The sequence below is a fragment of the Aspergillus glaucus genome, assembly GCF_001890805.1.
Source record: "Aspergillus glaucus CBS 516.65 unplaced genomic scaffold ASPGLscaffold_18, whole genome shotgun sequence".
Classification (NCBI taxonomy): Eukaryota; Fungi; Ascomycota; class Eurotiomycetes; order Eurotiales; family Aspergillaceae; genus Aspergillus; species Aspergillus glaucus.
This window is the reverse complement of record NW_019170470.1, coordinates 619,654-645,891: the sequence shown is the minus strand read 5'-3', so window position 1 is coordinate 645,891 and position 26,238 is coordinate 619,654. Positions and strand designations below refer to the sequence as shown.

The 26,238-nt window shown below is 49.6% G+C and overlaps 5 protein-coding genes and 1 non-coding gene across 6 annotated transcripts; 2 read left to right on the top strand and 4 right to left on the bottom strand.

The window, feature by feature from the left end:
* Positions 1 to 403: 403 nt before the first annotated feature.
* ASPGLDRAFT_28104 (MCM DNA helicase complex subunit MCM6) lies at positions 404 to 3,494 on the top strand (the record flags this gene model as incomplete). The annotated part of the gene is made up of 4 exons (XM_022543723.1): positions 404 to 2,058; positions 2,115 to 2,250; positions 2,304 to 3,320; positions 3,375 to 3,494. 4 exons carry the CDS (start codon positions 404 to 406, stop codon positions 3,492 to 3,494), a joined length of 2,928 nt encoding a protein of 975 aa, XP_022398438.1.
* A 5,461-nt stretch (positions 3,495 to 8,955) lies between these two features.
* Positions 8,956 to 11,492, bottom strand: ASPGLDRAFT_38048 (uncharacterized protein; the record flags this gene model as incomplete). The annotated part of the gene is made up of 3 exons (XM_022544898.1): positions 8,956 to 11,069; positions 11,209 to 11,321; positions 11,395 to 11,492. The coding sequence occupies 3 exons, from the start codon at positions 11,490 to 11,492 to the stop codon at positions 8,956 to 8,958; spliced, it is 2,325 nt and encodes a 774-aa protein (XP_022398437.1).
* A 669-nt stretch (positions 11,493 to 12,161) lies between these two features.
* On the bottom strand, positions 12,162 to 15,980 carry ASPGLDRAFT_76259 (NPA1/URB1 family protein). Its single transcript, XM_022549842.1, has 4 exons — positions 15,654 to 15,980; positions 13,802 to 15,586; positions 12,612 to 13,738; positions 12,162 to 12,558 (listed from the first exon to the last, which is right to left on the bottom strand). The coding sequence occupies exons 1-4, from the start codon at positions 15,796 to 15,798 to the stop codon at positions 12,238 to 12,240; spliced, it is 3,378 nt and encodes a 1,125-aa protein (XP_022398436.1). The 5' UTR covers positions 15,799 to 15,980; the 3' UTR covers positions 12,162 to 12,237.
* Positions 15,981 to 16,066: 86 nt separating this feature from the next.
* Positions 16,067 to 16,138, bottom strand: ASPGLDRAFT_t128. Its single transcript has one exon. It is a non-coding gene; the product is annotated as a tRNA-Gln (tRNA).
* A 4,170-nt stretch (positions 16,139 to 20,308) lies between these two features.
* Positions 20,309 to 23,302, bottom strand: ASPGLDRAFT_176914 (ATP-dependent RNA helicase SUV3). Its single transcript, XM_022542886.1, has 3 exons — positions 22,956 to 23,302; positions 21,779 to 22,890; positions 20,309 to 21,719 (listed from the first exon to the last, which is right to left on the bottom strand). The coding sequence occupies exons 1-3, from the start codon at positions 23,118 to 23,120 to the stop codon at positions 20,612 to 20,614; spliced, it is 2,385 nt and encodes a 794-aa protein (XP_022398435.1). The 5' UTR covers positions 23,121 to 23,302; the 3' UTR covers positions 20,309 to 20,611.
* A 287-nt stretch (positions 23,303 to 23,589) lies between these two features.
* On the top strand, positions 23,590 to 26,133 carry ASPGLDRAFT_68601 (Sec1 family protein; the record flags this gene model as incomplete). The annotated part of the gene is made up of 7 exons (XM_022549277.1): positions 23,590 to 23,623; positions 23,691 to 23,728; positions 23,824 to 23,911; positions 23,981 to 24,127; positions 24,180 to 24,382; positions 24,447 to 24,913; positions 24,969 to 26,133. The coding sequence occupies 7 exons, from the start codon at positions 23,590 to 23,592 to the stop codon at positions 26,131 to 26,133; spliced, it is 2,142 nt and encodes a 713-aa protein (XP_022398434.1).
* Between the last annotated feature and the right edge of the window lie 105 nt (positions 26,134 to 26,238).

Here is a 26,238-nt window from a genome sequence, read left to right as displayed (position 1 = left end):
AAAGTCGTGTCAGGTAGCGCATCATGTGACCATCGCCTAATTTGGACTAGTTACCTGACACGAAAATGCCCCACCTACATGCGACCTGTGCACTCCTCTGCTTATGATGTAAGCAGAGAGCGTTGGTTTCTTGTCCCAAAAGGGAAACACTTAACGCGTCGGTGGGCATTTATATTTCTCCGACGCGTTTCGCGTGTTCTACGCGTCCCACCGAAAAAAGACAATGCGAATTATCACCGCCGCAACGACCACCACCACCAGCACTGTCTCTCTCCCCACACCATTTTCAAATATTGCTTACTCGGGGGATCTCTTCCTAGCTATCCTCGATTCCCATCGACAATTCTCGTTCAACGCCATTTAACGGGCCATTCCCTCGGCCCTATCCATCCCTCGTTCCGCCATGTCGTCCCTCTTTGATGCCGTTATCCAGTCCGAGCTGGGCTCAACGGCCGGCTCTCAACAAATCCACTCAGATCAGATCGGCAGTTCGCGGCCGCAGCTCATGTCAGAGAGCAATGGACCGATGAGTGATGCACAAGGCTTCCCGGATGACCAGGTTGTGGGCACAAACAGTTCGACGATAAACCGACTGCGGAATCCATACATGCCAGGGCCCCCTCCGGTCACCGATCTGGCGGGTGAGAAAGTGCAACAAGCGTTCGTGGGATTCCTCGAGTCCTACATCGAGGAGGTTTCAAGCACTGCGCCGCCACCGTCGTCCGCTCGTATGTCCGATAAATACTATATCGCACAAATTTACGGCATGAAGAGACTGGGACTGTCGACCCTTTACGTGGACTTTACGCACTTGACATCACTGGATAACCAGATTTTGGCCGATGCGATTGCCAACCAATACTATCGATTCCAGCCTTTCTTGGTCAAGGCTTTGCAAAACCTGATCGCCAAACATGTACCGGAATACTATGTTTCCCATCGTCAAGCAACTAGCACGCAATCTCAGAATAGTTCGTCCATGCGAGATCTGGAAGAGAGTGCGGCCGAAAACGACGAGAGCATCAACGACCCCAGCCAGCCGAAGTTGGGCCGTCAAGCTAACACCAAGACCCGGCATCAGCAGACAGACAAGTTGTTCTCACTGGCATTTTACAACATGCCCCTGGTCTCCCGGTTACGGCAACTTCGAACGTCACAGATCGGTAAACTGCTGTCTGTCTCTGGTACCGTAACACGGACGTCCGAAATCCGGCCCGAGTTGTCGCTGGGTACGTTCATCTGTGAACAATGCAAATCGGTTGTCCCCAATGTGGAACAAACTTTCAGATACACGGAGCCCACCGAGTGCCCGAACAGTACCTGCGGTAACCGTTCTGGATGGCGCCTGGATATTGCGAAGAGTACGTTTGTCGACTGGCAGAAGGTGAAATTGCAGGAGTCGTCGCATGAAATTCCCACAGGTAGCATGCCTCGTACAATGGATATCATCCTGCGTGGTGAAATGGTTGACCGCGCCAAGGCAGGTGAACGGTGTATTTTCACAGGTACATTGATTGTGGTCCCGGATGTCAGCCAGCTTGGTCTTCCTGGAGTGCGGCCAGAGGCCATTCGTGACATTAGTAACCGTACTGGTGAAGTAGGCGGAGGTGGTGTGAGTGGTCTAAAGGCCCTGGGTGTCAGAGACCTCACCTACCGACTCGCATTCCTTTCCTGCATGATTACCCCCGACACCAGCACACCTGGCCAGCAATCAAACCAGCAACTGACTGGTAACTCCGACAACATCCTGGGCTCTCTCTATCAGCACAAAGATCCCGATCCGGAAGACGATATGGCCCAGGAATCCTTCCTTCATACCATCAGTGCAGCGGAAGTGGATGATCTGAAGCAACTCGTCCACTCAGAGTACATCTACTCGCGTCTAATTGAATCTATTGCTCCGATGATTTATGGGCACACGCAGATCAAGAAGGGTTTGCTTTTGCAATTGATTGGAGGTGTTGGCAAGTCGACGGAACAGGAAAATATGCAGCTCCGTGGTGACCTTAACATTTGTATCGTTGGTGACCCTTCGACAAGTAAGAGTCAATTCTTGAAGTACGCAGCCCCTATACCCTTCTCTTGTGACGGCAGTGACTAACAGTTTGTGCCAGATACATCTGTTCGCTACACCCCCGTGCTGTTTACACCAGTGGTAAGGCGTCATCTGCTGCTGGCTTGACTGCCTCCGTCGTGAAGGATGCCGAGACTGGTGAATTCACCATCGAAGCCGGTGCACTGATGCTTGCTGTATGTCCCATCGCTTTCTTAAACTATCTAATCAGGATGCTAATAACATACAGAACGGAGGCGGTATCTGCGCAATCGACGAATTCGACAAAATGGACATCAGCGACCAAGTCGCCATCCACGAAGCAATGGAACAGCAAACGATCTCCATCGCCAAAGCCGGCATCCACACAACCCTCAACGCCCGCGCCTCAATCCTCGCTGCCGCAAACCCCGTCGGCGGCCGCTACAACCCCAAAACCACCCTCCGCGCCAACCTCAACTTCTCTGCCCCCATCATGTCCCGTTTCGATCTGTTCTTTGTCATCCGCGACGAACCCAACGAAGCCGTCGACCGCAAGCTGGCAGACCACATCGTCAACGTGCACATGAACCGCGACGAAGCCGTGACACCGACTATCAGCACCGAGCAGCTCCAGCGCTACATCCAGTTCGCGCGGACGTTCAGACCCGTCTTCACTGACGAGGCCAAGGCCGTCCTCGTCGAGAAGTACAAGGAACTGCGCGCCAACGACGCCCAGGGTGGAATAGGCCGCTCCTCATACCGTATCACCGTCCGTCAACTGGAATCGCTCATCCGTCTCTCCGAAGCCGTCGCCAAGGCCAACTGCGTCGAGGAAATCGTCCCCAGTTTTGTCATCGAGGCCTTCAACCTTCTCCGCCAGAGTATCGTCACCGTCGAGAAGGATGACGTCGAAGTTGAAGATGACGACGAGGAAGCCGCGCTTGCGCAAGTCGCAGCAGCCGACCTTGAAGAAGACCAGGAGATGGCTGATGGCGATAGGGAAAGCGATAGCCCCATGCGTGATGGTGATGATGGCGAGCAGCAAGAGCAGTCCACGCATCAGCGCCAGAAGCCCAAGACCAAGATCACGTACGACAAGTACATGAAGATCCTAAACTTGGTCGTGCGGAGGGTTAACGAGGATGAGGCGACTTCTGGTGAGGGTGTTGAGCAGGAGGAGTTGCTTGTTTGGTACTTGGAGCAGATTGAGGCTGAACTCAACACGGAGGATGATCTGCAGCGTGAGCGGGATCTAGCTGTTAAGGTTTTGAAGCGGATGGTCAAGGTTAGTATCCCACCGGATATATATATTTTCACAAATCAGTACTAACTGTCACAGGATAACATCCTCATGCCTATCCGCGGAGAAGGTCTACTCGACGACGAACAAGGCCAGGATGACCAGACACACAAGACCGTTTTCGTCTTGCATCCCAACTGCGCTATTGAGGAGATGTAGTTTCTTTTCATGTTTTTTTTTTTTTTTTTTTCTGTTTTCAATTATGCCATGGTACTTATTGCATATTTTACTCAATGAGGGTTGTTTTATCTATTGAAATTAGGAGCAAAGGAAAGGGACCATGAGTGATGATATCCAGTTGTGATGTGTTTACAATGTTTATTTGACATTGATATCTATCTTAGTATTTATGAATGAATATGAACGTGTACAATGCTTATTGTCTTCACTTGACTGCCATATGCATGTCGATTCTATATAGGATGTAGTGTCTAACAAAGTCAACCCTAAATATCAACTATCAAAAATTGATAGGAATGCATCCAATGTATCCACAGGGAGACGAAGAAGTTTAATTTCCTGGTCCTAAAAGAAGAACGAGAAAACAAACTATTGCACCGACATCAATAATGACCGTATTCCATAAAACAATATATAATCCCTGAGCTTGATGGAAAGCATAGCTGTTTAGTGACGCGGTTTTCGACTGACGGAGCAGCAATGGTTCCAACCACCTGGGCTTGGTGACTATCCATAAATGTCATCGACGAAGAGAGCTGAGGCCCTTCTTTCACCGGACAAAACGTTCGAGGTTGTCGTACCTCATCGTTCCAGAATCGCATCAGCAAATTATCATGCGGCAACAATGGTTAAGTATGGTTGGAATGGTCCCAGTTGAGTAAAGCTATGCATATTTAATTGAGTCATTTTGTGCTCGCTTCACGCTGATTCCATGACGAAACAATCAATGCTCGATGATATCGTATGTATTGGGTTCCTTCTCCCTAACGCCTCAATAGAGCCAGGAAATAAACCCATTGGAGTCCAGTGAAAGGTAAGTATCCGGAATAGATGTACATATCAGTGCTTGTTCCGGTATATCGAATTGTTCCTGGCTATCTAGGGCCAACTTTGACCATTCTCCGTGGTCCATGAAAACTCTCGGGCTGCTTTCATGTATTGCTGAAGACCCAATGTCTCTTTGTTATTATTCTAGGCTCAGAATCGTATCCATCATTGATAATGGAGAACTGGGATCCCAAATATACTCGAAGCATGGTTCCAAGTTGTGCAAGAAAGAATCCGCACAGACCTTGGCATCAGCACGTACATACACAGCAACAATTTTGCGCTTCTTTCACCTTAGCTTTTTCGTCGAGGCGGTAGAGATGATGTATCCCGTCGTCTTCTGTAGAAGGGTATTGTTGTGTTGAGTGTCCTTCTTTAGCAGAGTTTTTTCTAGCACGTTTATCTTCTCAGCCTGTTCTCTGATCAATCTCCTCTTCTGATCAGCCTCTTGGCTGAGGCTGAGTTGAAATTTCTATCATTGAGGTCTTAAATCATCGACCTCACTGCTCAATGCACTCAACGACTTGCTTCTGGTATTAACATGCGCACGCGACCTTACGGTAGAGCCAAGGCCTTTAGGGAAAATCTCAACACGTCTGGATGTTGCAGGCTTAGCACAGCACCTTTTTGATGGTTGACTTGCTGCATGAGGGTATCCTCCGCCTCTTGTCACATGAAACATGTAGCTATCTGTAGCCACGCCATATATTCCAACAGTCTTTCTTCTGACGACGATTTGCCTGTCTAATCCGTTCAATAACGCGGAACAAGCACATAAGCTCCCTGCTGATAATTCGCATTTCAACTAGGGAAATGCCTCTTTCCATCTGCTGTTGTCACGCCAGTTTTCATGCGCATATATACTTAGCCTCTCTTTAGGATATTTAAAGGAAACGTTTCAGATCGCTTGCCCGTATCTCGAGGATTCCGTCGGCACAGTATCGCTTGGCTAGTTCCGTTCAGCCAAAACTGATCAAAGTCGGTTTTGAGTTGCTTCACTCACTCCATCCAGACTCGATTATCGCCAAAGAGTATTCTTGCTTCTTTGATCCCGTGTTTGCGACGCCTCGGGGAGCCCAGGGATTTGTATCCATCAATCTTGGTGAAGAATTTGCGAGCCCGGATCCTTTGTCTAAGCCAAAATGAGTATATCTGTATTTGCTCCGGTATCAAAATCTTCTGGCTGTCTAGGGCCATCTCTGGGTAGCAAAGACATCTCGTCGAGTCGGGTTCGAGGCAGGGTTTCCTTTCGGGGTGAGCGCTTGTACGTCCAGCATGTTCGATTGGGGCCTAATCTACAGCACTTGGGAGACACTGGCTATTCAATCTGGCCATGAACTCTTGTATGAAGGAGCCCATTTCGTAATTCCAGCCTGGTAAGGTTAGCAGGGTCCATTTAGCTTGGAGTGTGGCAACTCACTCAGGTTTGATAATTCCAAGGTCTCGATCCCGCTCGGCTCATGCTGCAGTCTGCAGTTCTTCGATCCTCTTCTCTAGTTGTATATCTGGTACCATAACCCTCTCTTTAATTCGAGCATGATACTTGGAAAACCCGAATCACATATCTGTCTGAACTACCATCATACCCAAAACAGTACAGCTTCTCGCTTGGAGTATGTAAGCCCCAACTGTTAAGTGCTAAATCACGGTCAACTCCAATACTGGATCGCAAAAAGTTCGAGCCCGTATCACTCACATGTAAGAGGTAGATGTTATAGGTGGGGCGAAAGTCTCTCGCAGCAACGGGCTCATCGACACGTTTTAATAGACATATCAGTCGGTCAGTATACACCACTCATGATATGGTTTGAGGAGATTCATAACTGTCCTCCAACACGGGTATCCTCGGGTCTTTTAGGCTTTGTTAGTTACTGGCAACTTCCCTTTTGCTTTGGTATCTGTTTAGTAATAGTCATCTGTTCGCGATGGCCGGTGACTCCAGATTGAATCCGGGACTGGATGCTATTCATCAATCAGTCCATTTTGCAATACTTGAGCCCGCTTGCTTGGCTCTGAGTCGTGCCTAAACGCTTTCATGGCGTATTTGCAGTAGTAATCAATCTTCTTGTCTACCACGTACGGCGGCGGGAGATGGGGGAGGGAGGAAGCTAGCCTCGAAAGAATTTGAACGTTTCAAGTTTTTATGATTCAGTTTTAAGGTGAACTGAGCTATAGACTATCAATAGCTGCAGACCCTTGCAACCGATTTGCCAGAAGTAGGACAGAAATGCCATGTGAGATGGCAACTAATGATGATGGGATTGAAAGGGTGATAGAAAAGGCAGCTCAAGGAGTTTTATGGCTCCCCAAAGTGGAGAGAGCATTATATAGTGACTACTGGTTGTTTATTTTAGTATTCACTGTCTGATAAGATTGATTAAATCATCCTGCTAATGATAAAATGTAAATCATACAAAGTCATCGGTGAATCGCAGAAATCAAAACAAAACCCCATAAACTCATGACCCTCACGTTATCGACGCCCACCCAAAAACCGCCGCGGAGGAGCCCCAAGAAATGACATGGTTTCTGTCGCCTCTCCTCTGACTTCCCGCAAAGAAGAAGGTTCCTCATCTTCGCTGAACGAGACCGTCCTGCTACCGAAACCGTGATTAAGCGGATTTCTTTCTGTAAGCCTTATTTCTCCTCCGCCTGTATCCGTATAATCGTCCACGGAGATATTTGGACTGCTCCATTGAACGTCATGGTAATAGTACATCCTCGTATCCTGCGAGTGATTAAAGTGCTGGTGACGACGGGGCCGCTGGTGAATTATCTCCTCGCCTCCGTTAGACAGTTCAAACTCCTCGGTACTAGTGTCTTCGTCCTCGTCTTCGAGTCTATCTGTATTTTCCTTATCATCCTCTGGATACCTGTACCAGTGCTCCGGGAGGTAGAAGCCAAAGTCACGGATCACTCTATCCTCTGGGTCTTCGTAGATGGTGAAGCCACTGTCGCTAGATGGGGGAGCACCGTGTTCGTGGATGTGGAGGTTTCTAAAAGTGCTGCTCAGTGGTGAGTAGGTGTTAGACTGCTCTTCACCTTGCTCCTTCTCATCGTGGTTGGAGGAGTCGCGACCAGCCGCAGTCGCAGACATATCGACCGTCTCAGTCGAAGAGGACGAGACCAGGCTAGTAAATGACGATTCGATAGAATGTAAAGCTGCTTCCTTGGCAGACCACGCCTGATCCCCCCCACGCCAGCTCCCAGACGCCGAGATCTTGGTCCTCTTATTCAACTGCGCACAGCGTTCACCTCCTGCCTTTGTCTCACGTTCACATGCTTCGTCGCCCTGCTCATGTTCGTCGATCTGTCTCTCGTGCAAACGGGGGCTTTTCAGGTTAGGTGTAGTGGTTTCGTTCATGCTCTCGAAAGACGAAGTTATCTTCTTCTCACGACGAGCGATGGCCGCTTGGTACTTCAAAAACAAACATGTCAGTAAAGATCAATGCGTGCGCATATCCCATTAAACTCACATGTTTCTCGACGCCCAGACACAGTTCAAAGTCGATCTCTTCCATCATTTTGATCGGACGGAAGATGCGGTTGTAGGTGAGCTGTAGGCCAGTATCGAAGGTAGAAGTTAGCGACGAAGCAGCAAAGGTGGAGTCAAATACAATAAGGGTCTCTGAGTCAACGTGTGTGCGCCAGAGTATCCGGAACTTGCTTTCAAGATGGGATCTAGATGAAATGGACGAGGCATAGCGGTGAGGTTTGGTTGTGTCTGTGGGGTTGGGACGGGGAGAGGTGGGTTATTCGTTTTCTCGCCAGGTCAGAGAAGAGAGTAGAGGGTAGCAGAGCGAAAACAAGGGAAATCCTACATGGGTCCTGCTCTTTATATGTACGCACAAGGACACAGCAGGTCGTCAATCCAGCCAAGTTGATGGATAAAGAAATGGGAGATGGAAGAGGGGGGTGACATTTGCCTTGAGAGATGGAGATGGATTTCTAAGAGAACAAATCTGAACCAATACTGCTGGGATTGAGACTGAATGAAATAAAATAAAAAAGGGGGACAGAGAGGAAATGAAAGAGGGAGTGGTAAAGTGGTGTGTGTAGCAAGACTGACAGTGAATGTCATTCACTGTCAGCTGACAATGGACAACCATACCTGCCCTAATAATGAAAATGATTACAGTCTACGACTCCGAAGATAGGACCAGATCCATGTAATAGATTGAATTGAAATCATCCAGCCATCCAGTATTGACACAGATTGATGGCAGTGTATTGAGAGCTTCCAAGGATAATCCCAATCAATCCATCACCACATTTCCCTCCAACCTTTCCAATAGCCAGCAAAGTCACCTGGTCGAATCGCAGTGAGCAATCCGCCCAGAAACTGCGTGCCAAATCCACAACTAGCTGAATGGCATCAGCCATATAGCACAACTCTCCTCCGATGGTCCTCATCAACACCGCCTCCGTGATGCGTATGAAATAGAAGGTAGAAAAAGATACAATAAACTTAAAGGGCGTATCAAATGGAAAATGAAAAAAGAAAAGAGACTCCGGCATCGACCAAAAGGGGTATCACGAAAGACATCAGAAAGAGAGCTCCGCAGTATGGCAACATGCCTTGAATGTGAACTCCGTTCCGTTCAGTAATCATCTACCGGAAATGTCCAGGAGCACCACCGCTGGCCTGGCCAAACATGTCCAATAGATGTCTAGAGGATGGCGGCGGACCCTGAGGACCAGGATTGCCTCCGAACGGACCTTGTCCACCACCAAGTCCCATCAGAGCCTCAGCATTATGCGGCATCGGCGGTAGCCCGGAAGGAAGTGGGCCATTCATGTTCATATATCCCGGAGGGGGCATCATACCAGGTGGAGGGCCGAATGCTGCCGCTCCACTGCCGCCAGCGCCACGTGGGAAGCCTTGACGGTCATTGAGGGGAGGGAGGTTGCCGTGCATTGGCATTACGTTGGACATGAGATTCGGATTCATGCCACGGTTGGGAGTTGGGATACCTGGCGGAGGTGCCAATGGACCTAGTGCACCCTGTTGTGGTGGAAGTTGTTGGCCCCCGAATCCAGGAGGCGGCAGATGTTCAAAACCAGGTGGCCTTTGAATGCCCATAGCGGGGTGGCCTTGGCCTTGAGGAGCCCGGCTTCCGCCAGGCGTCATGGGAACGTTGTTACCCTGAGCAAAGAGGATATCATCGAAGTAGCCCATGGGTGGCCCATTTGCGGGTCTACGCCGAAGCTGATCAGCAGCATCTGGTCTCTGCATGTTGGCAATCGCTGGATCATCTAGGAAACTGGGACCCTTCTGCGGAGTGGGTAATCCCGGGGGATGAGACATCATTTCGGGTATGTTCATCATGCCAGGAGCCGGACCGGCACTCTGAGGACCCTGGCTTCCATGCGGCATGTTCGGGACCGGACTGATCCTAACTTGCTGCATAAGACGAAGCAAATGTTCACGTTCACCGGCATGCGGATCTTTGAAGGATTCCTGGATAGGGTGCTGTGAGAGTCCAGGCGGAGGTGCAGTTGTACGAGCAGGAGATCCATTGAAGGCCATTTGATCCTGCCGGATGAACTGCTCACGAACCGGTGACGAGAGCGCACTTCGACCTTGCTCGGTCTGCACCAATGATGGCGGGCGTTGAGGTTGTGGTGTATCATTGTGAGGAGTACCATTGCGCGACTTGGCACCACCACCCAGCATCTGTAAGATGCGTTGGAACCCTTCCTGGTCGGGATCGGCATGAGGCTGGCTTGCAGCCTGAGGTTCGGGCTCCCTCGTCGGTGTTCCCGGAGGTGGACTAAACAGGCCGGCAAAGCGAGATGATTTTATAGACTTGGCGGGCATCGTTTCTTTCTTGCTGCTAGTTGGCTCCACAACAGGCGACTGGTTGCCAATGTCCGGGGAAGGCTTCGCTTCATTGAGCAATCCAAAGAATCGTTCCATCGTAGCATCCGCCTGGAGAGGCGTGCCAGTACTACTGAAGATTTCACCATCGGTAGGTCTTGTCTCCAGTTTTGGTAAGGTGCTGGTAGCTGGTTCCGAAGGGGGTTCCCTCTTCTCCTGTACCTGAGCGGATCCAGCTTTCATCCTCTGTTTCCATTGTTCAAAGTCTTCCTGGGTATGCACCGGCCTGGGCTCTTCTCGGTCGGTTGAGTCTAACCACTCAGGATCTTGCTCGAACTTAGCGCCCCTAGTCCAGTCACGATCCGCACCATGTCTGTCACGACGCCATTCGCGGTTTCGAAGTGGGGGCTTGTCTTCCTCCGCTTCAAGGGCATCCTGCGCATTACTCTCGTCACGGAACCAGCTTCCTTCTAGTTTCGACCGTCCTGGCTGGCCATCTTTTCGAATGAAGAATCGGCTATCCTTATCACGGTTTCCAAATGCTGTTGAGTCTCGGGGGTCACGTTCTTTGATGTTATCACGACCTTCCCATCGATCGAAGTCGCCATTGCGTCTTGGTTTACGTTCAGGGTCATCTGGGCCGAAGGCACGGCGTGGGCGTCCACTATTCCAGTCCTCCTTATCATTACGTCGGTTGGTGAAAGTGCCTAGTTTTCCATCGCGTTTGTCAAAGTCGCCGGATTCTCGTTCTTTGAAAAACTTGTCCCGAAAGTTGAAACGATCGTTCTTGGATTCGTCCGAGTCCTGTATTCTAGATGACCGTTCCGTTGCATCTATAGAGCCTTTGCCGGCAATGCGGGACGCCGAAGCGAAGGCGGTCCGTGGTGGTCCGAGAATGATGTCTTCTGTAAGAATTGTGCCCGTCAGCCAAAGTTTTTTTTTTTTTTTTTTTTTTTTTTTTTTTTTTTTTTTTTGAATTCCATGAGTGAACCAACGGAGCTGATATATAAAGACAAAATTGGGAGAATTGGGCGGTGTATTTACCTGAATTCGAGCCTCGTGTAAGGTGACGGGCTTCGATAATGCTAGGTCGTCGGTTGGTCGTAGTAGTCTCATTCTGATTGTTCGGGTCTTTGGGTTTTCGTTCAGGAAGTGGACTGGACATGAATGGCAAATTAGCTTCTGAACAACCACAAAAATCGCAAACGAAAGAGACGGATATCGCCTTACCCCATCCATTCTTCTACCGGCGGTAAGCTCGCAGGTTTGGTGACCAGAGGCGATGAGCGCAGCCATAGCAGCTCATCGATCTCGTAGCGTCGCGCCATGAGAATGACCGGAATGTGGGATCACAGTGGTTCAGGTAGGTATCGGGATCAGGAGTAATGAAGTTCTCATTGGTGGCCGAGGAATTTCGAGAGGAGACGTTGGGGTCGTTGGCGTTCAGGGAGAGAGAAAAGGGATCAAAAGTCGAAAGAATCGAGGGAAGGGGTAGCTTAGGATCAATCGTCGTTTCCGCGCGAAGAAGCTGAAGGCAAGCAAAAGCTTTTCTTTTTGGCAGGCAGTGACAGCTCAGGCGGAAGAGGGTTAATCGGTCAAGGTCTGAAGGTCGGAGAGTGAGGGGCAAAGAGTGACTTGAGGAAAGGCGTCCTTTTTTTTATTGGTTTTCTGGCTTCTTTTTTCTTCTTATCGAGTCAATTCATAGAAAGGAAATTTACAGGCAGTTTGTTATCGACCGAATGGAGAATTGAGAGATGGTGAAGGGGGGAGGTTTTGGTTGATGGTAGAGAGGAGAGAAGACAGTCAGAGACAGAAAACGTGGTTCGTCTGATTGCCGAAAATGGAAAAATCCGCCTCCTGTCGCACTACCGCAGCATCACCACTCCATTACAGCACCAGATAGCAGTGAATTGAGCTCGAATTGAATATGTTTTGTTTGCTTACTATAAAATAAATCAAAGTATATTATGCAAAGTCATCACGGTAATCCCGAGAATCGGGTTTTGTCTATGTATATACATTGCTCCGTACCCTGTAGACACTATACATAGTACTCCTACACTACCAGATGCACTATCCTGCAATATTCCCAACAGCCTGCATCAACGCTCCTCCGCTCCACTTATCCACTCGTTCATGATCCGACGATTTACCCACCACTTCAGCAAGTGCAGAAATAGTGGACACATCTCGCGCATTTCCAACGCCCACGATCTGGCTCTGGATCCAGCTCACAACAGCGGCTCGGGTGATCAACGTCGTGCTACCTCCGACCTGTGTCGATCGATAGAGCAGATGCAAGATTCGTCTCTTTGCGGAGAACCCGGCGCTGGGTGATTCGTAGAAAGAGAGGAGTCGTTCGAAGACATTGGCACGACGGTAGATTTCCATATCCTGGACACTCAGTTAGCGACTATAGATCAAAAAAGAGAGAAAGGTAGACGTACCGCTCCTGTTCGGAGACCCTTGACGAACAGGTCAAGAAGCCAATTGATCTCCTCAAAATACCCGTCATCCAACTCGGGCTCATGAAGCAAGATCTTGTCTACCCAATATGTTGCAATCTTCTCCACCTCCCAATACGGCGCTTTCTGGAGGAACTTGTTGACCTTTCCATATAACTTGTGCATGGGATTCGTTAGGACAGACAAGCAGCTGGACGCACATTCGCCCACTATCCAGGGGACGGGTGCCTCCAAGCCAAGCTGTCGGACGGTTTCGAGCAGTTCACCAGTCAAGAGGTAAACTGATCGCCACTCGACATACTTAGAATACTTAAGCTTCATGATGAACCGAGAAAGATTCGTAAATGCTTGTCTCCGAACCTCTTCATGCTCAGAGCAAAGACAAAGCATGAGCTCTGCGATACGGCCCTGTTCCACTGATACTTCAAGGTCTTCCTTTTCCCACCGCTGGAGCGCATTATGAGTGGTGCCTTCAGTAGGTAGAGCGCCGAAAATGTCTTCCAGATCCGTCTTCTGCTCTTGACCAGGCAACGACTGAGAGGCTTCCCGCGCAGGCTTGCTCTGCTTTTTGGTGGTGGCGTCTTCGTCATCGGCCTCTTCAGCAGACTTCAACGCCTTCTTCAAAAGTGACTTGACCTTTTTGTTCTCAGTAGCTTCCATGCAGCTGTCTCGGACAGATTTCAACACTTTGGTGTCTTCTCCGGCCTGCTTGAATTTCCCGAGAGCTCTGGCGATCCAAGAACCAACGACATATTCCGCAGCAGCAGCCCCACTCTTGATCACAAAAGGCCATTGTTCAGAGATAGCAGCAAACAAAGCACTAACAGATCCCGCCTCTGCTGACATAGATCCAATCAAGTCTTGGTAATGGACAGGCTTCTTTGCCAATCGACAAATGCAGTTATCAAAGAATGCCAATTGGTTAGGCAGTTGCTCGGACTTTTCGAAGCTCGACAGAAGCGAAGAAAAGGAATTCGGGGAGCTTTGGAGAACGGAGTTCTCCACAAGCACCATACTCAGCAGGTTTCCAATCTCCTGCAAGGAGTCCTTGTCCGTGGCATCAACGAATACCTTGAAGATCGAGGTAAAAGCCGAATGCGGCATCGACGCTAGATGTAGAATTAATATACGTGAACACAAAAAGAAGAGAGGTACCGGCCACCGTAACTTACCTGGTTTTTGCCACCAACGTATAGATGCAGACTGTTGCGCGATCTTGAGGGCGCTCTGCAACTGGCCAAGTAACAATTCGGAGTCATCCGAGCTAAGATCTGGCGTTTCCAACCGCTTCAAGATATCGACCAAAAGCAATGAAACATCAAAAGCTTCTTCCAATGCAATATCCGGAATGACCTCGTAGAAGCAGGCCAACAGCTCCGCAACAGCTTCCTGCTGCGACAAATCATCCCTATCCGTTCTCTTGTACAAGAGGATGATATCCTTCATAGCAGGACAGCGGCGACAGAACTCCGCAACCAATTTGTCCGTAGCCTGATTCCAGAATGTCTGACTGGAGCCGTGGCCGGCGTTAAAGATCTTCAAGACAGCGCGCAACTTGTTAAAGGCGATCGTCAAGATGCGAACCGCAAACAGCGTCACGATCTCAGCATTCTGGTTGATACAACGAGTCAATATTTTCTGCGTGAGAGGGCGCGGGAGGATGCTCTCGATAACAACAGAGACTGGTGGCGGCATCGCGGGCAACTTGCCCTTCCAGCCGCAGTTTGCTGGAACGCCTAACTGGATCGTCGAAAAGAGCAATGCTGATTCAGCCATCCATGAAGGCGTAGGCTTCGGGTCTGCGATGAACATGGTCTTCTTGGTGAAGTAATCGGCGATTAGCTCTGGCGCAGCCTTGAAGATGGCTACCAGCAGTTGAATCTGAGAGCTATTCACGTCTGGTCGAAGTGTTTGGATGAGGTATGAGAGTGTGCCATTGCGGACCGGTACTGACTCTCTGTACTTGTCGACATGCACAGCAGAATCTAGCCCAAGTTCGATGCAAGCATCGTCCTCGGTCGGTACTGACTCGGGGTCACTTCCATTGGGATACCAGCCGGACTCCGGCAAGAGAACACCAAGCTCAGGCTTTGTGCAGACACTCATGAGAACCTTGTGCACTGCACCTGCGATGGACACACCTCCAGAGCCTTCTTCGGGCTCCTGGCCGTATCCATAGAGCGTCACGAGTCTCTCCAGGTTCCACCGACTGAAGAATTTCGTCTTTGCTTGTCTAGACAAGGAAGCGTCTTGGGCAACATCTCTCTCGGAAGCTTTGATAATATCCAGAACAATGTCGCGGGAATCCTTCCTCACATACTCGAAAAACGCTCTGATCATCTTGTGCTGTTCAAGTATGTCGTTCTTTGCTGACGCTTGCTGGAACCTTAGATTGGCAAGAATATATCGTTGAGCATTCCGTCGAAGAGTAGATCTAGACGATTCATCTTCCGCATCCTCCAGTTGGGCCTTGTTCGGGGTCAGGAACACCTCAAGGCGCTTGAAGGTGGTGTGGCGTCTGGAGTAAACCTGACGAGCTGCCGCGCCTCCGTCAAAGCTGACAATCTCCGTGAGTAAACGAAGACAGGGAGAGATCAAATGCTCCTTGGACTTCACTGCCGCCATACCACGGTTGAAGAGTTTGAGCTGCTCCTTCTCGAGCAGATATTTACATAGCGCAAGCCCAAACTCGCGGAACTCCAGATGGCTAGACACGGTTTTGAAGAATATAGCCAGGACAGACGGGACGACCGTCAGAAGAGACTCATTATTGTTGCTGTCTGCAAAGTTCCATGTCTGGATTAGATCGGGAAAACAGACGGCTGCATCGTCTTCTCCCCCGGTGCGAGAAATTTGCGAGTCACAGAAGGCTTTGAGCACATCGCGTCTCTTTCCTTTTTCATTTCCATCCTCTGTCTGGTTGATTGACAATAGGAATTCTTTGAATGTATTGATGCCTTTACATCATTTGTGAGTAAATTTGAACATGATATTGCGGCGCAAAGGGTTTGCGACAAAACCTACCTTGCTTGGTCTCAACGGCGTTCTGTTGGAATACCAGCAGATTGCGCAGCTGCGTATGCGATGTTATGGCTGCACTTTTGTCTGGCTGACCATTATCAAGCTTTCTCCTCTTCGTTCGAGGCGATTGATTATCGAAGTGTGGCATTTTGGTGGTTTTGAGGTTTGTTGTAAGAATATTTCTGGATTTGATCAAGATATTCCGCTCCCTTCAGAGTTTTGCGCCGTCTGATTGGCCGACTGTCCAGTTTTCCAACGAACTCGTGCAGAGTACTTGGAAGCAAATATTGAAAAAGGAATGCAACCAAAAAAATCAGAGAGAGAAAGGAAATAAAAACAAAGATCAAAAAGAACGACATTGTACCAATCGTTATTGGCAATGAATGAAGTGCAAAAATAAAAAGCAAAAATTGACGAGGTCCTGCCCGGGATCGAACCGGGATCGTTGGAATCAGAATCCAAAGTGATAACCATTACACTACAGAACCATTTATTGTTAAGAGGCACTTAACTAAGCTAACTATAAAAAAAATATAAAAAAACAAATTACTTATGATAGCTCTATGACTACGCTATCTTCTTAACTCATTATAAATGGAGAAGACTGCTTAGACATAATACATTCATTATATGTCAAATATTTGCAATGGGTATTCACAGTAGTGCTAATATATCGTAGGAAACAACAAGATGCAGAAGAGTACAAACAATCTAACCCCAGGTTCCACCACCACCACCTCTGCCTTGCCGTTTCTGCGCAGACAGTCGCCAGTCATCTTCTCCTCCAAAGCGGTTATGCAGAGGCTGAATCCGCTCAGCCTTCTTACGCTTGGACAGACGATCTGTGGGCGCCACCTTGAAGAAGGTCGGCGCAGCCTCTACAAGCCATTTCGGCTCAATGGAGGTAGTGCAATGCATGTACTCTTTGGTCGTCAGGACCAATGTGTGATAGATGACGTGTTCAGACGGCTTGCCGAATAAAGCGGAGCTGGGATGCATATACACGGGTGTGCCTTCGACAAGGGTCTTGTATCCTTCCTGGGGGTCTTTGCGGGCTGCGTTCCGGAAGAATCCTGTGCACATTGCTTGACGCACCTTGATAGTGTTTCGCCCGCAAGAGATGATCCGATGGCGGTATCTGTCCATGATGCCCATAAGCTGCTGGCGGACATCCTGGGCGCGGCGGATCTGTCGGGCTTGGATGAAATTCTCGAAACACCAAGCATTGTTGAACTTGGAGTTCTTCCACCCGTTGTATACATTGAGCAGAGTTAAATGGTCGCCGTGAGGATCGTGGAACTTGGATTTCTTCTGATCCGCTTGTTGCTGTTTCTCCTTTGGACGATAGAAGACTGACTGCACGGAAAGCATAGCAACGATGCTCAGCATCTCCTCAGAGCATCCCATTTCAACCGACGCTATGAGGACCTTGGCAAGCGCTGGTTCCATGGGAAAGTCTGCCATTTTTCTTCCCAGGCGGGTCAAGAGACCTTCATCATCAAGTGCGGACAGGGCATACAACTCTTCCAAAGCTGTAAGCATGGTATTTGTCGGCGGAGGATCCATGAAGTCAAAATGGAGCAAATCGTTAATACCCATCGCCTTGAGCATGAGAATGGTATGCGACAGGTTTTGACGCTGGATTTCGGGAATCGTAGTTGGCAGCATTTCGGACTGGTAAGCCGCTTCGGTATACAGCCTGAAACATTTACCTGGACCGGTTCTTCCAGCTCGCCCAGCTCGCTGTTTGGCCTGCGCCTGCGATACAGGAGTCACAACCAGAGAATCCATTCCTAGTTTCGGGTCGTAGGCATTTTGCTTCACGAATCCAGGGTCAATAACGTAGTAGATTTGGTCGATCGTGATGGATGTCTCGGCAATGTTAGTTGCAATGACAACCTTTCTACCACCATCAGGTGCCGGTTCGAAAATCCTACTCTGCATCTCACCCGGGAGTGCAGAGTAAACAGGGAGAATGACCAGCTCAGGTACGGTGGGACCTAATGCTTTCATCCGTTCATATAGAATTTCGCAGGCCGTGTCGATTTCCTCTTGTCCAGTCAAGAAAACAAGAATGTCACCAGATGGCTCTGTCAGGTGAATTTGCATGACAGTAATGAGGGCTGCATCCAGGTAATCCGACTCTGGCTCCTTAGAATACATAATCTCGACAGGGTATGTCCGACCAGGAATAGAGAAAATCGGACACTGATTGAAATACTCGGAGAACTTATCAGCATCCAGAGTAGCGGATGTCACAATCAGTCTAAGATCGGGCCTCCTCTTGATAGTCTTCTTAAGCAAACCAAAAAGCACATCCGTTGCAATGGTTCTTTCGTGGGCCTCGTCAAGCATAATCACAGAATACTTCTTCAAGTCTGGATCCAAAAGAACTTCCCTTTGGAGCATACCATCAGTCATATACTTGATCTTGGTTTCTGGGCTCGTGCAATCTTCAAAACGGATTGTGTATCCAACTTCTGCTCCGAGTCTACAACCAACTTCTTCGGCCACACGTTTGGCAACTGACATGGCTGCGACACGACGGGGCTGGGTACACCCGATAATACCATTGTTCCCATATCCACCTTCGGCAAGGTACTGTGTTAGCTGAGTAGTCTTTCCTGAGCCAGTGTCTCCAACGACAATCAACAACTGATTTTCACGGACCGCGTCAAGCAGCTGTTTGCGGAATTTGAAGACGGGCAAACTTTCCCGCTGCTGTTTCATAGACATGGAGGTTCTCTTGCCAAAAGACTGGTTCTTGCCCATAGTAACCCTCTTCCACTCAGGAACGGTGTCATCTGGCTTGGGTTGTTGAGCAGAACGAAGATCAGCCGCAAATTTACGCTCTTCAGGCGCAACCATTGGGTCCTGCCACTGCGCATTCAGATCAACTTCGGCAGCTTGCTCGGCTGCCTTATCCCTAGATTCTTGCTGTCGTATATCTCGGCGCTCCTTAGCCAGGCCAGTACCTGCCATGGCAGATCGGTTTAGGGAACCGTCTGGTGCTTTCACGACTCGAATGGGAGAGAGCTCCAACGACATCTTAGTCTGGCCAGCCAGGAAAGGAGGCTCATCATCTCGGACCTCAATGTCAACATCCTCTTCCTCTTCGAAAGTTCCCTCGCCAGTAACGGTGGCATGGTATTCTTCGTCGATATCGGGGTAATCAGCAGCAGAGACAGCGCCGGAAGCAATCAATTGCTTGATTTCCCATCTCTCTGGAGATGTCAGGCGTTTGCGGTTTCTCATTGGTCTGCCATCTGAGTCCTCGATAACCGGTACGTCCGAGCTCAGGTTTCCATATCTATCATCATCCGCAGAAGAACCATCAAGGCGTTCCATATTTGCCCCTGATGCAAGTCTCCGCTGTGGCACGAGATCCATACCAGACACCTGGTCGACTTCCTTCATCGACAATCCAATGCGCGAACCCTGTATGCTGACAACTTTGACCTTAAGTGGCTGACCGCGCGAGACCAAGTCGGACGGATGATTTACTCGTGCTCCCTCCTGCATGGCAGAAACGTGCACAAGCCCATCCACTTTTCCTTTCACGCCCTGGAGGTTGACGAAAGCACCGAAATCCTTCACTCCCGTCACACGGCCTTCGTATACTTTATAGAGAATTGGCTGGTCATCCAACTCAACAGGTGGTGGTCGTCGGAAACCGTCATCATCGTCGTAGCGGTCACGTTTTCTTCGTCGTTCGCCATGCCCATTCCGGTACTTCTCGTCCCTGCTGCTGTATTTGCCCAATGAACGTCCAAATTCGTCGACATCGTCATCCCTCCTGCTGCGACGAACGCTGCGTGACCTCGATCGTGAGCGATATTTGTTATGTCGTGACCGTCCGCGGTTGTAGTCATCGTAATCCGGGCTTCTGCTTCGTCTTTTGCGCTCATCTCTCGTCGGCCGACCCTTATCTCCTTGTGCTTTCCCTGCTAGCCCTTCCAACATCGCAAATGTATCATCCATAGCATCGGCCTTGGCGTCACCCTCATCAACGGCGTTCTGTTCCTCCTCTTCCCAACTCGGCGCTTTATCCGGCACAGCAAGACCCTTGAACACACGCGCTTTTTTTTCCAACGCACCAAGCATGTCCATATCATCGTCGCCAGTCGATTTGCCCGCGCTTTCTGTTTTCTTCGATTTATACTTCGGGTGCATTGTCAAGACCAAGCGGTCGATACTCTCCATCAAACTCTGCGGGAATTCCGCCCCCATGTCTTCGAGGGATTTCTTGAACTCCGTGAACGAACCGCATGATAGGTGTTGGTCAATTACGAATTCCGCGAGAGTTTTGTCGTTGACACCCAGGTGGTTTTGGAGTTCGCCTGTGATTCGCGACACGAGCGAAAAAAGCTCCAGAGACTGGAGGTCATCCATGGTGGGTGTTGCGGTGATTAGGAAGGAACGGCAAGCGAGAGAAAATAAACAATACAATCAAATGTTAAAAGAAATCAGAAATTCACTTGCGAGAGAGTGCGCAAAACACTCCTCAAATCCCAACGTTGACTTGGTGGTTTGTCGCGGTCTCGTCGGCCGGAAAGCTCCCAATCGCGGAAAATCGTTGTGGCGGCAACTTGCCACCGATAAGATAAGCATTTGGCCTATAACCTGACAGATGATCTACGAATGGCTCAGTACTATAGCTCCTAAATGCTTCTGAATAGATAATTCTATATTCTATCGTAAATCGTATATATTGTACATATCGGAGTAGCGAGCGCCTTTATGCCTTCTCCAAGATTGTTATTGTACATCGACGCTTTGTTGTAGATTGCCCTACCCTCTAGCTAGCTAGGAAAGCCCTAGCAGCAGCGCAGACCTTCGTGCGCCTTTGGACACGAGTCTGGTCCAAGGCAAGAACACACAAGGCACACGCTGAACGTGGAAATGAATCATTAATGGTCGTCTCGAAAAAGTGCTTGTCAACCTCAAGCCACTTCTTTTGCTTAACACCGTCTTTCAGGCTTCTTATCGGCAATATCGTCGGGCAAGGAGTCATCCGTAAGATCATCGTCTGGAATGCCCTCTTCTTCTTGAAACGAATCATTTTTTGAGTCTTCATGGTCATTCGCAACATCATCAGAAACTCTGATATCTTCCGGAGCATTGTCCGAGGCATGATCGGGAGCCTCGTCAGGGACACTGGAATGAGTTACTCTGGACGAAGCTAACTCACTAGCTGCGGCAGAGTCGATGTTCGCCTCGGACATTACCCGTTTTTGGTCCTGAATCTGCTTCTGCAGAGCGATTTGTCGGCGAAGGGATGCGTCCTTTCTGAGTTTCTTGTTTGCAGAGAACTCGGTCAAGGCTCTGACCATCCGTTCTTCGACCAGTTGCTTGACGTGGGAGGCAAGAGTTCGGTCAGTGAACACCCCACCAATTCGGAAACTCAACCAGGCGTATAGAATGACAGATTTATGCAAGATTTCCAGTTCATGCAAATATTGTTTGTCACCTGACACTGGATTTTCCAAGACCTCCAAATTCAGCTCGGGGATGTCCAACAGACGACCATTGGTATGCTCAGCTATGCACGTTGCAAATGCACGGGAAGCCCGAACACCCCTTGGGTCTCGTAAGTGCATGGGAGCTGCCATCAAAGCTAGCTGATCCTCAACGCGTAGGCCCTCCACAGTGTCAATGAGCTCGGCGTTCTCAAGCTGGCTCTGAGGATCACACATAAAAAATAGCGGGCCGACCTGCGTAAGCTCTATCAAGCGCTTGAGGACGTATTGGAAAGGTGTGTTGCGCGGGAAATAGGCAGAAAATTTCTGAATGGCAGCATCTGGAGGGAAAAGGCCGGCGACGGTGATCGGAGGAGGTTCAGCAGACAGTGCTTCCTTGATTTGTGGAAGATCAATATCTTCCAATGAAGTTACGAAACCAACGTTTTCTTCTTCGCTTTTGGCATTTTTCCCTTTGCCTTGGGTCTGTGCGGCAGAGCGATAACGACCGGCTCGCCCTGCAATTTGCTTAATTTCAGACACGCTGAGTTTTTGGAGACAGCCGGGGAGCCTCTTGATCAGAGTCTCAAAAACAACACGTTTAATACTCCTGTTGATGATAAGAATCAGAGTTTAATTTGCGGCAAAACGAAACGAGGTCAAACTTACAAGTTAAGACCCATCCCAATGGCATCGCTAGCAACGAGGTAATCATAATCATTGTTCGAATCGTTGAAAAGACTGGCTTGCTGTGTCCGGATTTCTGCCGGTAAACCTCCGTAGACAATAGCCGCACGTCTCCCGGTGTGTTTCTCAATATCTGCTTTCAATGCGTGAATTCCCAGACGAGAAAAAGCAACCACACAATCGCCTTTCTGCAAGTTTCTCAGACTGCCTTCCAAGCTCTTGTCCATGACTTTAAGAGGGTTAAGTCGCTCATAACGGTGGATCTCGAGGTTGTCGCCCGTAAGAGCAGCTAGTTCGCGAATAAGAGGTACGGCTCTTGCCTCACCACAAAGATGTAATTCAGTTGCACGTGCTCCGAGAACGGCGCGCGTCCAAGCCCATCCACGTCTAGGATCTGCGATCATCTGGATTTCGTCGATAACACCAACCTCGTATGTCTTGCCCAGATTGGCCATCTCGACTGTGTTGCTCACTATTGTCGGAGCCGATCCCTCGGGAATTTGCACGTCGTCACCAGTGATGAGACTGCATGACACACCACTTGCCTTGAACTTTTGATATACCTCCTGCGCAAGGAGCCGCAGCGGTCCCGCATAGAACCCGTTTTTGCAACTCTCTAATCGCTTCAACGCATGATAGGTCTTTCCAGAATTTGTTGGTCCGACGTGTAAATGGATTGTCCGTTGCATGGCGCGCGCTTGCCCGTACCACTCTGCTGGAAATCGTAAATCGGCCACCTTTCTCTGATGTTCCAAGTTCGGCAGCGAATACTTCGCAGTAAGGTCTTCCGCAAATAATCGATATTCTATATCCTCTCTCAAACCCGAAAGGCCTCGAATAAGGTAGGTCCTCTGTAGCGACAGTTTAAATTCCCTGAGGGGGGTAGGCTTCCCGCTTAGAGATTTTTCGTCCACCTTACAGGCATTTAACACATATCGTTCAAAATTCGGCCACTTTTCCAGTATCGAATTGTCTGGTCCCAGTCCCTGTTTAATTTCATGTAGGATGGATACAACGACGACGCTAAAATCTTGAGAGCTGACACTTTTTCTCATGGATTGTGTGACGCCACCGAGGGCCAGTCTTCCAGATGGCTGTTCATGAAACAAGATGTATTAGTATAACTGTTCGTAGGATACAGACTGGTTTTGGATCATACATTTTTAGCATTTTCCAACCGCTGCCTCTTCTTGCTTTGCTTCTGCGCTCTAGTTGATCTCTGCAGCGCCGGTGTTGTCGCAAACGTTCGCCATGCTGCCGGACAACACTGGGATTGGACAGCGCGAAGCAGGCGATGGCTGCCTCTGCAGGCCCATGACTGCATCCCTCCACCCGGTTAAAGTCTTGTATATCGGCTCGAAGGCGGGAATCGGAGTTGGCGATCGGAACACAGCCGTACAGGGGTAACAAGCGATGAAAGCTGACGCTAAACCGGTCGTTGGCAATCAGGCGATGACCGTCTCAAATACTGGAATCGTTCTCCTCGGCGTGTAGTGTATGGACGAATGAGTGGTGGTGGTGATGGATCGCCATATTTTTTTTATCGCTGGCAAAACCGCCGCCACACCGCGTTACCGATCCACCGCCTGCCGATTTCCCTCGCGATAGTACGTAGTAGTGGGGGATAGTTTCAGGGTTCAAGAAGAGCGTTTCAAACAGAAAGGGTCCAATCTTCCTTTTACTCATCTAATTCTGTTGTTTTCTCGCTACTCCGTCTGGACGGAGGTCTCCTGTCTTCATACCTCTTTCAGTTCTCTTTCTTGGTCCTGTACAGCTAGTGCGTTGCCGCCAGGATGGGCACGTCAATCATCAACATCCAGCGCGATAGTAGGTGGCTACACATTGCTTGCTATATCTCCTATCGAATGACTTACTGACTATTCCTGATTAATAGTTATCCTGAATACAATTCGTTATGCAGGAGGCGACGAGGTACTGCATGATCCCCCCCCCCCCCCCCAATACTTCCTTCCCCTTACCTCCGCATCGATGACGGTAACTGATGGAGCTCCCGTTTCGACGTACAGTGGAAAGTTTTGGTCGTGGATGAGACCAGTCGGAAGTTGATCTACAATGCGACGACTGAAGATGACATTCTCAACCTCAATGTCACCAGTGAGTCTACGAATCTGGGAGAAAACATTCGCGACAAGGACAGGTCAGCTAATTGGGGTACTCCGCAAGATGTGGAACAGATCGAGCACCGGCGAGAGACAAACCCAGAAATGGATGCGCTTTATATCCTATCGCCCATGACGCATATTGTCGATTGTCTGATGGCCGACTTTGAGATGAAGAGATACAGAAAAGCAAGATTGGTGTGGACTTCAGGTCAGTACTTCCGCAGGAGGTCCAATGCGCCCGCTCTGACGTCGCTTCGCAGTCCTCGATCCCCAACAACGAGTTCGGCTGGAACGATCTCAAATGGCGCAAGAACAGATCGCGGAGTTCCGGGTTATGAATATCAATTTCTATCCCAAAGAATCGCACGTGGTGACGTTTCGGGATCCTTGGAGCTTTCCGGTCTTGTTCCACCCCGGCTGTAACCATTTGATTCGGAACCATTTAGAAGAACTTGCGCAAAAGGTGAGAAGTTCTAGGTAACTGTGGGCTTCCTTGAATCAGCGCAGGTTGCTGACATTGATATAAGGTCGTATCTCTCTGTGGCTCTCTAGGCGAGTATCCTGTGATCCGATACTATCGGCCCCGAGTACCCACACACGAAGCCAGCGTTCTGTGCTCCCATCTAGCGCGGTTTATTCAAAATGAGCTGGACCAATTCGCGCAATCTCAACGGGGATACCCACCACAGTCGTCGAGGCCGCGCGGTGTGCTTCTTGTGGTGGATCGTTCTATGGATGTGTATTCGCCCCTTCTGCACGAGTTCACCTACCAGGCCATGGTGCACGACCTGCTGCCGGTTCAAGACGGGGATAAGGTCACATACAAGACAGTTATCAATGAGGGGTCCGCTAAGCAAGAACACAAGGAGATGGAAATCAGCGACAATGACAAAGTCTGGGTTGACTATCGCCATCTCCACATGAAGGATGTGCTTGAGAGGTTGGGCGAAGACTTTGCCAAGTTCAGGAGAGCCAATCCTCAATTTGCGGAAGAGTAAGTGAAATTGTTCCGTCGTAGGAAGACTGAATGAGTCGCTAATCCTTTACAGAGACGACAAGGCCACCGTCAATACTATCAAGGACATGCTAGCTGGTCTTTCAGAATTCCAGCAGGGCAGAGACGCATATACGCTTCACCTGAACATGGCGCAGGAGTGTATGAAGCACTTCCAGGTCCATAAACTCATCGAAGTCAGTTCCGTTGAGCAGTGTTTTGCGACAGGACTTGATGAGAATTACAAAAAGGCCAAGAACCTGGCTGCACAGTTGGTGCAGTTGCTCGATGACGAGGCAGTCATGCGTTCAGACCGATTGAGACTTCTGTTGCTTTACATTATATACAGAGGGGGCTTGCTTGGGGGGGACATCAGAAAACTGATGGCGCATGCGCAGCTTTCACCACATGATGGAGAAGTTCTTTACAACATCGGTTTGCTTGGAGCGCGGGCGGAAAAGCCGCTCAAGGATGAGAGGCCACTGATACAGCCATTGTTCCAACGGAAACCCCCAGCTCCTGCCGAAGCTGACGAAACCAGCTTGTCTCGGTATGAGCTTAACGTGAAACTGATGCTGGAAGAGCAAATCCGTGGAACCTTGGACGCAACTGTTTTCCCGTTCACCCGCCCGCCAACAGACGCTGAGGGCATTGCGTCTCAACACACAGAGACTTTTTCGTCATCGCAGGCGTCCCTGCGAAGCGCGAAACCGACTTGGGCCCGAACTCGCTCCTCAGCCGATCAGCCCAAACAGCGCATTATCGTCTTGATGGCTGGCGGTGCCACCCATGGCGAAGCCCGGGCGTGCTACGAGGCTTCCCAGGCATTCAACAGAGATGTCTTCCTGGCAACATCTCACATGCTCAGTCCCGGTCTATTCCTGCGTCAGCTGGGAGACCTGAGCGTCGACCGAAGACGCCTGGATATTCCCTCAGAGAGACCCAAGCCTACTGCACCGGCTCATCTGTTCGAGAAGGAGGCCCCTCCGCCGCAGCCACAGCCACAGCCACAGCAACCGATTGCGAAGAAGCCGGCGCCCAAGCTCAACCCACCGGTGTCCAACGCAGTGGCTATGGGGAAGTTGTCTCTGGAGGATGCGCAGGGTGGAACGCCTCCTCCGGGCACGGACAAACATGACAAGCACGATAAACACGACAAGCACAAGGAAAAGAAGGAGAAGAAAGAGAAGAAGGAAAAGAAATTCCACTTCTTCCGGTAGTTTTGTCTAACTTTTCGGTTTCAATCGCATATACCACTAATCTTGATGTACCCCGTTTCTCTTCTTGGACGGCCAGGACCGTTCGTTTTCGGTTGGTTTTTCTGC

What these genes read in the sequence shown, in the direction of transcription:
- ASPGLDRAFT_76259 (XM_022549842.1), bottom strand. Translation starts at nt 15,798, where the DNA reads ATGCCACACTTCGATAATCAATCGCCTCGAACGAAGAGGAGAAAGCTT. An exon ending in ACGTTGGTGGCAAAAACCAG is followed by an intron (nt 13,739 to 13,801) that starts GTAAGTTACGGT and finishes TTCTACATCTAG; the next exon opens with CGTCGATGCCGCATTCGGCT. An exon ending in AGGGTCTCCGAACAGGAGCG is followed by an intron (nt 12,559 to 12,611) that starts GTACGTCTACCT and finishes CTGAGTGTCCAG; the next exon opens with GATATGGAAATCTACCGTCG.
- ASPGLDRAFT_176914 (XM_022542886.1), bottom strand. Translation starts at nt 23,120, where the DNA reads ATGCAGTCATGGGCCTGCAGAGGCAGCCATCGCCTGCTTCGCGCTGTC. An exon ending in GGTTGGAAAATGCTAAAAAT is followed by an intron (nt 22,891 to 22,955) that starts GTATGATCCAAA and finishes TTTCATGAACAG; the next exon opens with CCATCTGGAAGACTGGCCCT. An exon ending in ATTGGGATGGGTCTTAACTT is followed by an intron (nt 21,720 to 21,778) that starts GTAAGTTTGACC and finishes TATCATCAACAG; the next exon opens with GAGTATTAAACGTGTTGTTT.